The sequence below is a fragment of the Aethina tumida genome, chromosome 1, assembly GCF_024364675.1.
Source record: "Aethina tumida isolate Nest 87 chromosome 1, icAetTumi1.1, whole genome shotgun sequence".
Taxonomy (NCBI): domain Eukaryota; kingdom Metazoa; phylum Arthropoda; class Insecta; order Coleoptera; family Nitidulidae; genus Aethina; species Aethina tumida.
Window position 1 is genome coordinate 5,352,296 of NC_065435.1, and position 18,301 is coordinate 5,370,596.

The window sequence follows — 18,301 nt, forward strand, 5'->3', positions numbered from 1 at the left end:
AAATTTTCGTTATAATTTACTCGTAACTTATTTCTTTTTTAACTCTATAACTAAAAAAGCTCCTGATTTCCTATTTTAATTAGCAAAATTACTAATTAGATTATAGGCACTGACAATTTTTTTATCACTTATTTAAAATATAAAATTTTCATTATACTTTATTCATGTTTCTTTTCTTAACTCTTTAACTAAAAAAAGCTTCTTATTTTCACTGGTAAAATTATTAATTAGATTATAGGCACTTACAATTTTTTTTACTTATTTAAAATATTAAATTTTCATTGCACTTTAATCATTACTCTTTTTTAACTGCTTTAACAAAAAAAGCTCCTGACTTCCTATTTTGACTGGTAAAATTACTAATTAGATTATAGGCACTGACAATTTTATTATCACATATTTAAAATAAAAAATTTTCTTTACACTTTACTCTTTACTTATTTTTTTTAAACTCTTTAACTAAAAAAGCTCTCGACTTCCTATTTTGAATGTTGAAATTACAAATTAGATTATAGACACTACAAATTTTCATTACTTTTTTATAGTATGAAGCTTTTCTGTTTGTTTATTTCATTGTTAACTAGCTGAATAAAAAACTAATTAGATTATAGGCACTTATTGCTTATTTAATGTATGTAATTTTCATTACTTACATTAATTTGTGTCTTAATCTTAATTTCTTACAAAGGAATTAAATCGATGGTGACAATATACTTCTAATTTCACTGATTTTAATTAAGATACAAATAAACATAATCAATTCTGATAAAATGATGTAGAAACATGTATAAAATTAAGAGAAATATTAGATAAAATATTAGAATTAGAACATTTCTGTATAATAATTAAATATTTTTAATCTCTTATATGGTAGATTCAACTTTTCAAATAAATATATACTTAGGTCCTGCAATTAATAAAGAAGTAGATAATATAACTCAATGAGACAACTTTATTAACTGTTATCAATCTGCTCAATAATGTATTGGTAGTTATTAAATGGGTAATTATGCATCATTTACTCCATTTAGTGTCACCGTATTGACTCTTTTAGTATCTATTATTATTGGCCTAATACTGAAAGTCGAGAAAAATGAATGATCTTCCTATTAATCAAAGACTGATTTATAAATCAGTTATTGTACTTAGACAAGTAAGACTACAGTGTAAATAAAATAATTTGTCTGTAGTAAAATGCTTGAACTGTTGTTTATCTATATGAATGAATGAAAAGACTTAGAGGAAATAGATGCTAGAATGCGACAAACATAAGTAGCTTTTAGAAAGAAATGCCATCTTAATGGAAGTTCAAAGGTGAACAAGGTCCAGACACAGTTCTCATGACATTTTTACATACGGTGAACTTTCTGTATAAGTACATTAATCTGTGTTGTAATTAACTATGCTCTCATTTATTAAACGTAAGCTCCATTCATTACGGCCGCGTCCTTTATATTTTTCGTCTGATTCACACACATCCACAACAGTTACGTCGCGAATGCTCAGACGAAAATATTCTAATTAAGTGACGAATACCGCTTTGCAGCTTAATATACGCGTTATTTTTTTCAATTTCCTGCTAGTTAATATAATGAAGGTCGAGGAAACGTTCTCATATCACAATGTGTCAACTGCCTACCACATAAATTGCTGTTGAAGTGAATTAAATGTGTTAATTAATATTTTTCATCAACAACTGTAATTAACCACAATAAGAGCATTAAACGTGTGATAAATGCGATTTTATCAAATTAATAAAGTGTAGACACGAATACCGGAAATTTTATGGTTGACGAACTATAAGGGGACGCTAATTAGACAGATGTGTTGATAATTATAGGTATTCTAAAATCACAGAATGTTAAACACCGTCATTATTACCGCACAATTCCTTTTTCGTCGTGCTATAAATAGCGGGGATTTAAAACAACAAAATGAAAAAATAAAAAGTAAAGCGCAAATCCCCACGTTTTAAAATAGTTAATGCACTTTTGCACCGACATTTCAACTTATTCATGAGCCCCATTAAAATGTAAGGAGAGATCACTTTGATTTTTTACCCCCGCAAAATGTATTATGAATATGATAACGCCAAGGAGGGATCGGTTCTAATCAAAATGTATAGCTGCGGTATAAACACAGATTAGGCTGGCAAATTTTACCACATGTTTTTTTTAAAGCGGCCTTGTCCATTTTTTAAAGGGGTTCATTTGTGAATTTATTTAAGTCTTTCGTTTAAGTGACTCACAGACGTTGATGGATTTTTAAAATTGATAGGCTTGGAGTATTAGAGCTAATACTGGAAGAGGACAATTATAAAACTCTAATAATAACTTACTATTCAAAATAGGAAACCAGTTTTTTAGTTAGTTAAAAAATGAAACCAACAATTAAACATTATAAAAATTTGTAGGGCCTATAATCTGATGTGTAATTTTGCCATACAAAATAGGAAGCCAGAACTTTTTTCAGCTTTACATATTTTAGTCTCTAAAAGCTCAAATTATTCTAGTTTTTTGGAATAAACAATTCTAAGTACATTGTCAGCTTCATTATAACTCTTTGAAAATGAAAATAAAGATTGTATAACTCTTATTTACTATTTTACTTTCTTCAAAACTTAAATTGTTCTATTTTCTGGTATTAAAAAGTAACTAATTAACTAAGACCACTTAAAAATTCTAGGTATATTGTCAGCTTCGTTTTAACCCCTTTAAGAATGAAAATTAAGATTCTATAACTATAATTTAGTATTTTAGTTTTTTTCAAAACTCAAATTGTTCTGTTTTTTTAAGATTAAAAAATAACTAACAATAATTTAATTAAAATAAAATCCTTAAACTATTATAAATTGTTTTATTATTATCAGCTTCGTTTAACTGTTCACAGTTGAAGCATTTTTTATAAAAATTATCTTCTTTATGTAATGGTCCACTTGTTTAGGTGCAATAACTTATTTATAAATTGATTTGCGACTCAATTTTTAGTTGTTTCAAGGATCATCTAATTTCCTGTCTTTATTTCCAGTATTGTCCCGAAAGCAAAGACTTCTGAGAATATATTATATGTGTGAACTGGAATTTAGATGGTAGAAAAGTTAAAAAAATGATGATTAGAACTTAACCATGTTAAATAATCTGTTAACTAAGATAACTATAAAATTCTAGGAATATTTTCAGCTTCGTTTTAACTCCTTTAAAAATGGAAATTAAGACTTTATAAATTTAAAATAGTATTTTGGTTTTTTCAAAATGTCCTGATTTTTGAGACTAAAAATGACTAATAATAATTTAATTAAAATAAAGCCCTTAAACCATTATAAATTGTTGTTTTATTATTATCAGCTTCGTTTAATATGGCACTGTACAGAGTTGAATTCTTTTCTTATATAAATTATCTTCTTTATATAGTAGTCCACTTGTTTTGGTACAATAACTTATTTATAAATTGATTTGCGTCTCAATTTTCAGTTGTTTCAAAGATCATCCAATTTCCTTGTCTTCCAGTATTAGCCCAAAAGCAAAGAGTTGTCAGAAGAATTTATTTATGTGAAGTGGACTCTAAATAGTAGAAAAGTTAAAAAAGTGGCAACGAATGAAGAAAATTAGCAAACAGATGATAAAGCTTCCTTACTGAGTTAAAAGTTTTAGCTATTCCACAGAAATATTTTAATTCTAATGCATCATATATTAATTTTGTACATGTCTTTACACTATTATCAGTTACACATTTTTAGGACTTAACCGTGTTAAATAATATGTTAACTAAGATAAAATTCTGATAATATTGTCAGCTTCGTTTTAACTGCATTGAAAACGGAAATTAAGATTCTGTAACTCTAATTTAGTATTTTAGTTTCTTCAAAACTCACATTGTTCTGTTATTTGGAATTAAAAAATAACTAATGATGATTTAATTAAAATAAAATCCTTAAACCATTATAAATTGTTGATTTATTATTATCAGCTTGGTTTAAAATGTCACCGTTCAGAATTGAAGCCTATTGTTATATAAATTATCTTCTTTATTTAAAAGTCCACTTGTTTGGACACAATAACTTATTTATAAATTAGTTTGCGACTCAACTTTTAGTTGTTTCAAGCATCATCCAATTTCCTTGTCTTCCAGCATTAGCCCAAAAGCAAATACTTGTTGAAATTAATGTGAAGTGGGATCAAGATAGTAAAAAAGTTAATAAAGTGACAATAAATGAAGAAAATTAGCTAACAGATGATAAAGCTTCTTCATTGAGTCAAACTATTTTACATAAATTTTCTTTCTAATTTTAATATCTTTATTTTTTAATTGAATATCTCTTTCAACATCCATTATATGTTTTAAAAAAAATTTGTTTTAATGTTTTTTGTTGTTCAAAACTTAAATGACATAAAAAAACAGTAGTTTTGGCAGTTTCGTGTAAGATAAATAACGGTTGAATCTGATAAAAGTGAGAGAAATCATTTACTTTATACAGTAGTCTATTTATTTAAATAGTGAGTCAACTCTTAGTTGTTTAGAAGATCATTTATTTCCCTCATCTCTCAGCCTTGCCTCAGCAACAAAAACTTAACAGAATAGTTTATATGTTGTGAAGTGGATTCCAGATAGTAAAAGAGTTAATAAGGTGACAGTGAATGGCGTAAATGATGCATAGTTATCTGCTTAATACTCCCCCGAACGTAGTCGTGTGAAAATGAAAAAGGAATAAAAGAACGAATAGAATCGGCAGTGAGGATAAAGAAAAGAAAGAAGGTTTGCGTTTTAGGAGTAGTATATAGGGAGCAACAGGAATGATGATCGTCTTGCAGCAATAGTCTAATGCATATCAATAGAAAGAATGGTTTGGCTCTATCTACAATGAAGTCAAGTGGAGCAAGAGTGGAGATATCCACGGTTATCGGACAATCGAATAGTGCTTTATTAAATCGGTCTGCGCCTTTTGTGTGATATCTAATCGCTCGAACCTACCGCCTCCCTTGAGATTGGCAGCAATTTCCGGCTACATGTCACTCCGAGGAAATTGTGCAATACAAACACTTGTCATTATGTCCACTCAATATTTCACTTATGACACGTATTAAGAGTTTTACGTATTTGTTTTCCTTACCCTCCGACACGTACGAAACTGTCCCCATCCGTTTTTGTTTTTAAAACGTTGTGCTTAATAGTTTTCGAATTCACGAAAACTCGACCAGAATTAAGACAGCTGATGCTGGGCTGGAATGGGGTCAGACTTTGTCCCGTGGACGACTCATTCAATATCAGGGACTGACCCCGAATTTAGGGTGGAATTAACGTGTGGGGGAATCGCCGTTGATTCACCTAATTTGCATTAATTCCCCCGTATAGGTAATCAAAGACACAATCAATAAGTCGGACGTCTCATTGTGTTTTCTTGAGCCCCCCTCTATGCGTCAAATAATTTGCTTTAAATCTGTACAAGGGGGGTGACGCTTAATAATAACTTTTTTAAAATTTATGGCTCACTATTATATATTTGTGAGATTTCTCGCGTTTAGTATTCAACATAAGTCCTGCATCTGCGAAAGAAGTGCATTAACGAAGTGCACCCCCTCCCGCATTTTCGCATGGGGAGGCGCGAAACACTTTCCGAGGCAAATTTAATAGAGAAAAGTCGTCACCTCAAAATTATAATGTTCTAAGTGTGCTTATGCAAGTTTGCGGCAAATTCGTTTTTAAGATTATACTGTTTTTATGTAAATCAGGGCCGTTTGCCTCGGGTGTTCCACGCCTAATTTCCGACTTAAGTGGGTATCCTTTATTTTGGGCCGTCCCCAACGAAAAAATTAATTTCTGTCAGCTGATTGTTTATTGCTAACGTGCTTGTGCGCAATTGTAGATGGTGCAGGAGTAAATAATAATAAAAATAAAGGTTGAGGAACAAAACGAGTGAAGCGCATTTGCGCCGAAGAAGTGCAAAATGTTCCAGTTTGCCGCTTTGGCTAACAAAACATGAGATTTCAATTAAACCAACACATTTAATAATGAGGCCGCAGATTTACGGCGGTTGTTGATTATAACGTCACAAAATGGACAACACGCAATCTCTTGCTACTGGCAGATTTAAAACTACTGATTTCTTTACATGTTTTCGACACTCACACGATCCTCTTTCTCGGCTAATATTTTATGCATATAATTTGTCCTTTTAGGTTAGTGACTTGGAATACCAACAGTCGTTTACCACGCAATTCTATTTAAGAGCGAATGGGAATGGGAATTAGTTTGGCTTTTAAGGGTATCGTATAAAAATGTCGTGGATTGATTGCGACACGTTGAAAAATTTAAAAAACCCAACCATAAACGTATAACCAGCATTCGATAATAACACGTTTTAGACAACTTGTCCAACATCCTGTATATTCCCGAATCGCACCTACCGTAGAGCAAACATGGGTTTGTAAGTATGCAAACTGAAGAGGGTAGAGAGAGAGACGAACATGTCATGTAGTAAGCATAAAGCAGTAACCCAAAGTGTAACATGTGGTTTGAAGTGGTGTTCCTCGTAAAGTTGTCAGTGGGCATGTGGTGGTAACGGCCCCTACTCGTGGCGAATTACAAATGAGCGACCTCTTCGAAACGCATAATGACAATGTGATGAGAACTGATGAGCCTCCGATGCACATACAACCGAATTTTATCGGCTATTCGGCCGCGTCATAACCGTTAGTTTAATTTTTTCTTTTTGCTTTCTTTTTTGTTTGACGAGGCCCGGGGGTTTTAACAAGTTCGCACCTACATCAAAAACATGCCACCGAAGCTTGCCGTTCGCAGCTTAATCAGTCCTAATTATGGGGTATGGGTTTTTGGAGGTGATTTTATGGAATTAATGCGTCGCTGTCGGGGTTTGATGAAGCTTTCTCATTGAGTTAAATTGTCATTATCTTTATTAATTGAAACTCATTTTCACATTCACGTTTATTAGAAATGACGAATCTACCCTTAGAGGGTTAAACATTCTTAGTTATTATAGAGAAATGTTGTCATTTTTTCTTCTTTTCTTCCTTTCTTTCCTCATTATCACTAAATATTATATTATTGTATAAAAGTTTTTCTGATTTTATTTTAAATACTAATAAAGTTGTTATAAATTAAAATTTGTAGTTTCTGTAAAAATTTCGACTTTACAGCACTGTTTTATTATTTTAGATTTTTTAAAACTTAAACGTCCTGTTTTTATATAAAAATTTTGCTCTTAAACTTTTAAAGTAGCTTATCAAATTTGAATTAATATACAGATCTCAAATTACTAAAAATTGTAGTTTTATTATTGTCAATTTCGTTTTAGTTTCAGTAAAAATTTCCATTTTACAATTCTGTTTGACTATTTAAGATTTTTTAAAATTTAAACGTCCTATTTTTATATAAAAGTTTTGCTCTTGAACTTTATAAGAAGCTTATCAAATTTGAATTAATATACAGTTCTCAAATTACTAAAAATTGTAGTTTCATTATTGTCAATTTTGTTTTAGTGTCTTTAAAAGTTTCCATTTTACAATTCTGTTCGACTATTTAAGATTTTTTAAAATTTAAACGTCCTGTTTTTACATAAAAGTTTTGCTCTTGAACTTTATAAGTAGTTTATCATATTTTAATTAATAAACATTTCTCAAATTATTAAAAATTGTAGTTTTATTATTGTCAATTTCGTTTTAGTTTCTGTAAAAATTTCAATTATACAATTCTGTTTGACTATTTAAGATTTTTTAAAATCTATACGTCCTGTATTTATAAAAAAGTTTTGCTCTTGAACTTTAAAAGTAGCTTATCAAATTTGAATTAATACACAGTTCTCAAATTATTAAAAATTATTAAAAATTGTACTTTCATTATTGCCAATTTTGTTTTAGTTTCTGTAAAAATTTCCATTTTACAATTCTGTTTGACTATTTAAGATTTTTTAAAATTTAAACGTCCTGTTTTTATAAAAAAGTTTTGCTCTTTAAAAGTAGCTTATCAAATTTGAATTAATATACAGTTCTCAAATTATTAAAAATTGTAGTTTCATTATTGTCAATTTTGTTTTAGTTTCTGTAAAAATTTCCATTTTACAATTCTGTTCGACTATTTAAGATTTTTTAAAATTTAAACGTCCTGTTTTTATATAAAAGTTTTGCTTTTGAACTTCATAAGTAGCTGATCAAATTTGAATTAATATACAGTTCTCAAATTACCAAAAATTGTAATTTTATTATTGTCAATTTCGTTTTAGTTTCTGTAAAAATTTTAAATTTACAATTCTGTTTGACTATTTAAGAATTTTTAAAACTTAAACGTCCTGTTTTTACATAAAAGTTTTGCTATTGAACTTTAAAAGTAGCTTATCATATTTTAATTAAGAAAGAGTTCTCAAATTATTAAAAATTGTAGTTTTATTATTGTCAATTTGGTTTTAATTTCTGTAAAAATTTCAAGTTTACAATTCTATTTGACTATTTAAGATTTTTTTAAATTTAAACGTCCTGTTTTTATATAAAAGTTTTGCTCTTGAATTTTGAGTTTATCTTATTTTAATTAATAAACAGTTTTCAACTCATTAAATTTGTAGTTTTATTATTGTCAATTTTGTTATAGTTTCTGTAAAAATTTCAGTTTTATAATTCTGTTTGACTATTCAAGATTTTTTAAAATTTAATCGTCCTGTTTTTATATAAAAATTTTGCTCTTGAACTTTAAAGTAGCATATCAAATTTTAATTATTATACAGTTATCAAATCATTACAAACTGTAGATTCATTATTGTTAATTTCGTTTTAGTTCTTGCAAAAATTTCGTTTTTACAACTCTTTTATCACTTTTAAATACTCAAAAACCAAAAAAAATTTCTATGTGAAAGTTTTTCACTTGAATTTAAAAAAAAAAAACAAACATTTCTGACAATATTAGCTTTAATCAATATAAAAGTGGATCTTTATATTTTATAGCTTTTCCCTGTTTAATTTTTGACATTAACTTTGATAAAAATCAATTATAATTAGTATTATCTTGGTTATTTCATTAGTTTTTTTAGTTGGGACATTATCATATTTTGTAACAATACGTGTGAAAAATGTAGATCGACAAATTGGTACGGAAACAGCGATTTGGGCGTTGATTGCGTCCCCACAATCAATTCACAATCACCATACATCAACAATTTAATAAAACACCATCACAAACAGTTTTTTTTTTGCACATCCATCCCCGTGCAAAATGAAAAGTCGCCAACATCTGGGGTACGTGTGTGTGTGTTTGTGTGGATGCATACATTACGATTAACTTGGATGTCGATAATGTTCAAGACTGGCAGATTATGTATGTATGTTTTATGTGTAATAATGCTGTTTAAAGTAGCGCTTAAAGCGTAATAATCTTTTAGCTTGTTTCACGTTTTACAACGCGTCGCAATATTGGGTAGTCGTAGCGTTACACAATAACATCTGTTCGGGATTGCCTTTTAGTTTCATTGTTAAAATCTGTCCGCGCTTTTTAGGGGCGCGAAGCGATTCCGTACGTCATAAAACATAATATTCAAAAATGTCGGATTGGTTTATGTGCCACGTTACGTACACACGTACACACAATATTAAATTCTGTTAAATGTACAGAGTGTTTTTTTTTAGTCTGGACTGGATTTTTGATGACTCGAAGGCAAAATTGGTTGGGGATGGTGTCCGGGGTGAAAATTATGTGTAAATATTTGGCACAAATGGAGGGCTGATTTTCTACCATATACACCAACTTCTTTTGGTCTTCATTTTATGGTACTCATCCACGCACTTACTTCGATTATTTCTTGATTTATGCGGGATGTCCTGATAAAAGGGCAGCAAAGAACAAGAATTTTTATTTTCCTGTCCACAGCTCTGTTATTGTTGCATTTTGTACCACTCCTTCCGGTGTATTCCTTCTGTTAAAATTGGGAATCGTCTTCGAAATGAATAATTTGTTTAAATTTAAATCGACTGCAATTAAGGAATGATGTGGGACACAGAAATAAATTATAAAATCAACGGTATTCAATATAAGGTTTTGTTGCTTTACTCGAAATAAAAAAATATATAAAAACTATGTAAGTAAATATATCTGTATATAAAGGGAGGTACAAAATGTTTAATTAAAAATTTAAATCAAAAAGAATTGTCCTTTAAATAAAATGATTGTTTTTTAATTTGTTGTTCTACATATGGCAAATTATGGTTCGAGGTATTTTTAAATTAAAAATACCCAACACACATTACAGAGACACACTTTTGTAGTTCAACAAAGGGTGATAAATAACAAAGATATCGGGTACAGTGTGGCGATTTATAAGTCGATAAATATGCAGAAGAAAGTTAATGGGTATAATTAGCTGGCATTTAAATAAATATTTATTTTAACATACACGCGATAACTCTTTTGAGTAGTGTATAGCTAAGGTTGACCAACAAGTTGCGGATCGGCAAAAGCATTCGATGCCGATGAGGTATAACCACAAAGCCGCACAATGGAACTGTTGCGGTGCATTTATTGGACACAATCAAGAAATGATTATCATCATTTTCTTGTAAATATTGTTTTACCGACATAATTACTATGCAAACATTGTATGTGCCAGACGTAAAAAGATAATGAAATTATTTTTTCAGCTTTTTATTGTTACTGCAAATTAATTTTGAAGGGGAAATGTCAATGTTAATATTATATAATAATACAACAACATTAACTACTTCTTAAAACAACGGTTTGTTTAGGAAATATCTTTATAATTACCCTTAATCTATTATTGATAAAGTTAGCACCGTGGTGCTAAAAGCTTCCTGTTTAATTTTAGCAAAGTGTTGCTTACATAAATGATGTTTCCTGATAGCTTAAATCTTTGATGACTTTAGAATTTATTGTTTGATTGTTTTTAACTTATTGCCCACCTATTGGTAATAAATTGAATAACTTATTAGTGGGTTAACAACATAATAAAATTGAGAGCCGCATAAAAATGTTCGTCCCAAAATAATTTGTAGCCACGGTGCGTTGAAGGCACACATAGACACATCTGAGTCTCAATCACCTTGATCCAAAGATGGACATGTCTGGTTATGCCGTCGGGCCGGCTCTATGAACTTACCCCCATTGTCGGTTCAGAGCTTTTTCCTCTTCGGCAGCATTCTCGTTTTAGTTGGTTTTTAAGTAAAAAGTAGTTTCTCCTTCTTACAAAAATAAGTCGCTCTTTTCATTTAAAACCTTCGCCAAGATATAAAATCAAACAATGCACCAAACAAAAACGTTCAATGGCCTCACCGTTCGCATTTCTTTTACCTATATTTAGTGCTTTTATATTTTTATGCAAACGTGACGGTTTTTTTGTTGCAGATATAGAGACGATGCGTTGTGTTGGGCTGACAGGTAAGTTTAACGCAATTTTTAACGGTTAAAGATCATCAACGGGTCGAGTTCTCATTAAAACCGATCTGTAAATCTGTAATGCAAATCGTCCACGATTTGTTAACAGCCATTTGTTATTCCTCTCCCGTTTTTACCTGTCAGAACATATCATACATCATTAAATTTAAACTCCGCCTTGAATGAAAATTAGAAACCAATTGGCTAATTCGTTCATACAAAACGGGCCACTTATTCTCTTAGATTCGATGCCGGTCTAAAAACAAACCCACAGAAGTTCAAAAAATCAATGTTGATTCTTAAAACCAATTAGACCATAATCGGAGGTTGGAGATTGCTGAAGGTTAGTGACATATATGGAGTAGTATTTGTTTCAAGAATCGATTGAACGGTGGTCTATATGATATTATCTTGAGTGGACCGACATACCCAACACAGACAAGCAGCAGGCCTGGCTTCACTACGGCTATACTGAAGAAGTGGTTGACCATTCGGTACTTTGAAATCCGCAAATGCGACAATCTAGAGGCGACGGGGCAGGAGCCGCACGGATTATTGGAAATCAATCGATTGATTTTGTGCTTAAAGACGCACGTTCGTCGTCGGGGCTGGGCCAATTCTATTTGGCATTTTAAATAATCTATTCACAGAACTATTTAAATGTGTTCAGAGATTTTTATACAGTATTCATATCTTCATTGTTCTTTTGATTTATGTCTGTATCATGTAATTGTCAATTCTTAGCATCAAGTAGTACTAAGTGTTTGAATTCTTGTCATTCACTTTATAAATCAATGATATGTCAAGGAAACTAAAACATTGGAAATTTTTAAAAAATATGCTGTATTAGCTCCCTCTCAGTTTCTCTTCCACACCACTTAGTCACAAATGAAGTGCCTCAAGAGTTATTTATTAGTCGAGTAGATTTTAATAAAGACTAAAATGCCACTTCCGTCGATTACCGAAGACTTTCCAAGACGTGCCAACATTATGGACCCCATGACCAACTCGCCTGAAATATAAAACGTTCCCGAAGTGAAATTAGAGTAACATTAAGGCGTAAAATCCCCCATACGAGACCGGCAAACCGTGACACACAACAAAAAGCTCTCAAGTTGCACGGTCTCCTCATCGCGGTGATTTAGAGCGGGCACCGCTTGAAGAGAGATCGGAGGCAGACCGGCAGGCAGAAAGTTGAGACAGACATGCAGGAAGGTAGGAAGGTAGGATAGGAAGGTGGGCACGCGAACAGAACGCGTTGCCTGTCTGGCCGGACTTCACTGTCTACAGCTTCTTGCTGCTATGCCTTCGGATAATCGCTTCGGGCAAGAACACGCTTCCAAACTCAGCGGCCGCACCGCGGTGCTGGACCTGCACCGGTGCACGCCGCGAATTTCTCTCCTCTCCTTCTCTTTCGATGTGCCGTTCTCGTACGGTTGTCGCAGGCGACGGTTGATTTTTATACTCTTTAAACAATCCTTATTGTTATTTTATTGCTTTATTTTACTACTTTGAAATTACAATAATAATTTAATGTTTGTGTACATTGTTATAACTTTTATAACGTAACAGTCTTGAACAGTCGTGGAAAGTCACAATTATTATTATTATTATTATTATTATTAATCACATATATTTATAATTAATTATATAATATGTTAATAATTTGAAATAATATAAATAAAGTGACTAACTGAATAACAAATGAAATTCCTTAAAATTTAAACACAATTGATGACAATTCTAATTATAGACACTGATAATTATATAACGATTTAAAATTAAATACTACATAAAAATTTAAAAGTTATAAATATTTTAATACCTAGAAAATTAATATTTTAATTTTTATGGATATCATATAAAAATTAAAGATATTTTTTATTAAAAAAAAATTGAAAATATTAAAAATATAAACTAAAATTTAAAAAAAAAAATTCAAAAAATAAATATTTATTTGCACAATATAAAAAAATTAAATTGGTGATAAATATTTTAATATTAATTATTATCTAGTATCAAATTTTATTTATTTTTTATATTAGTGTTATCTTATTTGATAAAAATACCACATTTTTAGAAGTTACTACATAAAAAATTGAAAATATTAAAAATATTTTTATATTCACAAATATACAGAAAATTATTGTTATAAAATTTTTAAAATTCAAATATAGAAATTGTAAATAAAACTAAAATTTTAAAATATAAAAAAAAATCAAAAAATAATTACTTATTTGCACAATATAAAAAAAAAAACTAAAATTTATGATAAATATTTTAATTTATTATTATCTAGTGTCAAATTTTATTATCAAAAATATATAATTTAAAATTTGTCAAATTTAATTTTTTATTAGTGTTATCTTATTTGATAAAAATACTCATTTTTATGAGGTACTATTTATTTTTTATTTTATAATTCTCAAAATTTGTAAAGGTTTTATTATATTATGATGTAAAACTGACAATATTAAAAATATTTTTATAGTTACAAATATATAGAAAATTGGTTTTATTTTAAATTTTTAAAATTTTTGTTTTAAATTTAGATATTAAAATATAAATATTTATTTGTACAATATAAAACTTTTAAATTGGTGATAAATATTTTAATATATTTTGATTCTTATCTATTATCAAATTTTACTTGCAACGAAATTTAATTTAAAAATTGTTAAACTTAATTTGTTGATGTTATTTTAATTAATAAAAATACTACATTTTTTAGAATGTACTACATATATTTCATTTTTTGGTTGTTATAATTTAAAAAGGTTTAATAATAACATTTACAAATATTCTGTTGTAAAATGGAATTAAATATTTTAATTATTAATATTTTAATATATTTTAATTATCTATTAATCAAATTTTATTATGAAAACAAGTTATCTTAATAAAAATACTACTTTTTTTAGAATATACTACATATATTTCATTTTGTAATCCTAAAAATATTTAAAATGTTTTATAATAGAGATTTTTTATTATTTTTATTATATATTTAATATGTACATCTAAAATCTTAAATAGTATCTAACAAACAACAACAAATTCAACTTAATTAAAATTAGAATTAAACTAATTCAATTAAAATTAAAAGTGTAGGTTTTTAAATATTTAAAATTAAATTTCTTTCAAAATTAAATGTAACATTAAACATTATAAAGTTAATGAAAAATTATGATTAATAATTTTATATTTAAATTATTATTTTTTAACCAATTAAAGCTAAAAGAATTAAATTAAATTAATTTCAATTTAAAATCGCTTTTAAATGATAATAAATATCAGTATAAATTGGCCTCCATTTAATATTACATGCTAAAAATAACATAAATTGTAAATTTAAATCTAAAAGAAAATTAAAATTAATTAAAGTTTAAATAAATATCTTTCGAAATGAAGCAAAAAATTAAAACAAAATTTAATTAATATTAGTAAAAAAATTTTTACATTCCATAATACAAATAAAAATTAATTTGAATAGAAGATTAAATTAAGTTTATAAGTAATAAAAATATATACATAATATTTTTTTAAATTATATTTTTGTTTTCGATTTAGAATTTTTTACAAAATTTTAGAGAATACTAATAACTTAAAAAATAACTAAATAATTTTATATAATATAAACTATAAAAATTGAATTAAATTTTGGTTTTTAATAATTTATCTATTGTCAAATTTTATTATAATTAAAATTTAATTTAAAAAATATGTCAAAATTTTGTCGATGTTATTTTAATTAGTAAAAATTAAGTGAATTCAGTTTTCATAATTTTAATATTGTTATTTGTTAAACAAAAAAATTATTTTTGAAAATATTAAAATATTTTTATATGTATGAAAGTATATTGTACTATCAAACTACTGTCATAACATTTATTAAATTTTTATTATTATTATTATTATTATTATTATTACTTATTAAAAATTATTTAATTAATTAGAAATTCAGTATATATTAAACATATATAACATAAAAAAATAAATTGACCATAATATGATAAATTACTAAATGATTTAAAAATTATAATTATTAAATTAAATATTATTAATTATTAAATAAGTATTTGTATAATATAAATAATATAAATATAAAAATAAAATATAAATAATTAAAATTATATGCTGATCTACATGCAAATTTTATTAATAATAAAATAGTAATAAAAATTTAATAATAATTTAATTAGTATTTGTTTTTAATAATATACATAATATACATAATTCATTAAATTCATTCATAAAACTAATTAAAATAGTCGTAATCTTATTAAAAAATTCATTTTTTTTTAACATTTAAGTCTAAAATTTTTAAAATTATATATATTATATATATTTGTTTCTTAATAATAAACAATTAATATTCCATAAAGCCATTTTATTTTTAATATACACTAATATAAAGTACAAAATTTTTAAAAAATTTAAGAAACAATAAAATATTTAATTAATTAAGAAAAACTTTTCATCTTGTTATACTAAATTATTGAAACAAATTGTCTCATAAAAACAATATATAATATTAAAAAAATATAATAATATATTGTGATAATTTTTAGATTTTTATAATAATATATAGTAATAATATAATAAAAAGTATAAAAAAATCTATTTTGCTTTCTTCGTAAATCTTAAAAATAGTTGTTTAATTAATTAATTACACACAATTAATAATAATTGATAATTATAATGAATTGTTAAAATTAAAAATTCTAAAAATTTAGTAAATCTATTATTGAAAACTAAAATTTAAATGTAATAAAATTGAAATATAATTAAAAACATTTGACGATTGTAATTCCTGCCACCCCAATTAAAATAGCCGCCACGAATGAAAACGATTCAATTTATCGCCACCACATCAGCTCATCCATTTCGAATCACACTAAAAACCGCAATTAGCCGAATCTACTGGACACATTTAAACAAAATTGAGCCGGTAAACTCAATTAAGCCTAATCCGCAACACCGAAACGCATCCATCGAGCGACGCCGGAGGCGCAAGGTGTCATACCATGGTAGCAGATTGAGTCCGCCCTTAATTACGCGCAATTCCTCGAAGGGTGTTGATTTATAGGGCAGTTAGAGAACTCATAAACAGAACATGAGCCTTACGGAATGTGGAATGCCCTCTGTCATATTTGATGAGAGCATCGTGCATTCTTTGGTGTCGTGAATCAGCTCAACAGCTCCGCCACCAGTCTTTTGGTCGTTCGCTCGTTTCTTGATTTATATCCCGTGTTCCGGCGGAAATGAATTAAATTCTGGAGGTTTTTTACATATTTGTTCGGGAGTTGGCTGAATATCGGCCGACGGATTAATGCGGATAATGCCCGGCGAAATCCCGGGTGGTTTTTAATTAAAATTATCGCCCGGCACTCCCGACGTCGGCTCTGGCACCGTTTGAAATAAAAGTGCTGGCGTAAAATGGGATGATTTGGTAATTTTGTATTGGGTGCGATGAATAACGAGGGATCGTTAAGCAGGAAATTAGATATGACACTACAAAATCCATCGGTCAGGGAAGCAAAAGTAAGAGGGATAAAAACAAGAGCGTGAAGAGAGTGTAAGAGTGGTAGGCAGGTAAAACCGAAACGGAATCGGAATCGGTAACAGAATCAGGTTGTGTGGTGAATGTCTAAGTCGTCACAAAGCCAATCTGTAACGAATTGATGTGCCTTTAGATATTTGCTCGAATAAATCTCCGGCTTCCAAATTAGAGATTGTTTTTGTGCGTAAATATACGGTGCAGTTGTATTGTAGACTAGATAGATGCAATATTTATTGTGTCCAGCAGCCTTGCAGAATGCGACTCCAACCAGTTCAGTCGCATTTCCACATTCTCAACATACATGGCTTTTAATGAGCAAACTCCTACTAGTTTTCTCTCTCTCGGCACCACCAAACGCAGCCCTTTCCTACCTTTTTCATTTTTTGTCCAAGTGTGATGCCTAGTTTTTTGTCCTACATTCTCTTATATACTTATAACTATCGACGATATTTTAAAAGGTTGTAATACTGTTTAGAAAACATTTATTCAATTCTTTTTACGTTAAATTTCATCATTTTAAAAAGTAACTGCAAATGTGATAAGTTTTTAAATGATTTTTAAATACCATTAAATTTTATTTTTTATTACCTTAAATCTTTACTAACGTTAAATTGACTTTTTATTTAAATTATGAATATATTTTGGTATCAAGTTGATGATTTTTTAACATTATTATTTCCTTCTCCAAACATACTTTAATCCAAATAAAATAATTAATAATCATTAATAAACCTTGTAAATAAAAGAAATTTATCAAATTATTAATTTTTAAGAAACAATTGTATCTTCTATAATTCTATATATAACTTCAACGCTGCTACTTCCTTATCAAAAAAGAAATCTACCAAATTATTCATTTTAAAGAAATAACTGTATCTTCTTCAATTTACAAGAAATGATCAATAATTATAATGGACCTGTAAACTTTTATAATCATAATTCATCATCATATTTTGTTTTACTAACGTTAAAAGAAATATTTACGTAAAATTTGAAGTGTAAAGTATTTTTTGTCAGTCACATTGATGTTCTTCTAACACAGCTACTTTCTTGTCAAAAAAGAACTCTGTCAGATTATTCATTTTAAAGAAATAACTGTATCTTCTTCAATTCCTATGAAATTATCAATGACCAGCGATTATAATGGAACTGTAAACTTTTATAACCAACATTGATCAACATGTTTCGTTTTACTAACGTTAAAAGAAATATTTACGTAAAATTTGAAGTTCAAAGTATTTTTTGCCAGTCACATTTCTTTCTTGTCAAAAAAGGACTCTATCAGATTATTCATTTTAAAAAATAACTGTATCTTCTTCGATTGCTATGAAATTATCAATGACCAATGAATATAAT

The 18,301-nt window shown here is 28.1% G+C and overlaps 1 protein-coding gene and 1 long non-coding RNA gene across 8 annotated transcripts in view; one reads left to right on the forward strand and one right to left on the reverse strand.

Annotated features, from left to right (window-relative positions):
- Positions 1-18,301, reverse strand: part of LOC126264273 (uncharacterized) — a 240,268-nt gene that overhangs the window by 136,318 nt on the left and 85,649 nt on the right. The window lies entirely within an intron of this gene.
- LOC109600247 (protein trachealess) overlaps positions 1-18,301 on the forward strand; it is a 101,500-nt gene that overhangs the window by 6,372 nt on the left and 76,827 nt on the right. For all 4 annotated transcript variants that reach the window (XM_049961376.1, XM_049961378.1, XM_049961377.1 and 1 more), the window contains exon 2: positions 11,353-11,385. In XM_049961376.1, coding sequence (XP_049817333.1) covers positions 11,353-11,385 — 33 coding nt within the window. The remainder of the gene's footprint in view (positions 1-11,352; positions 11,386-18,301) is intronic.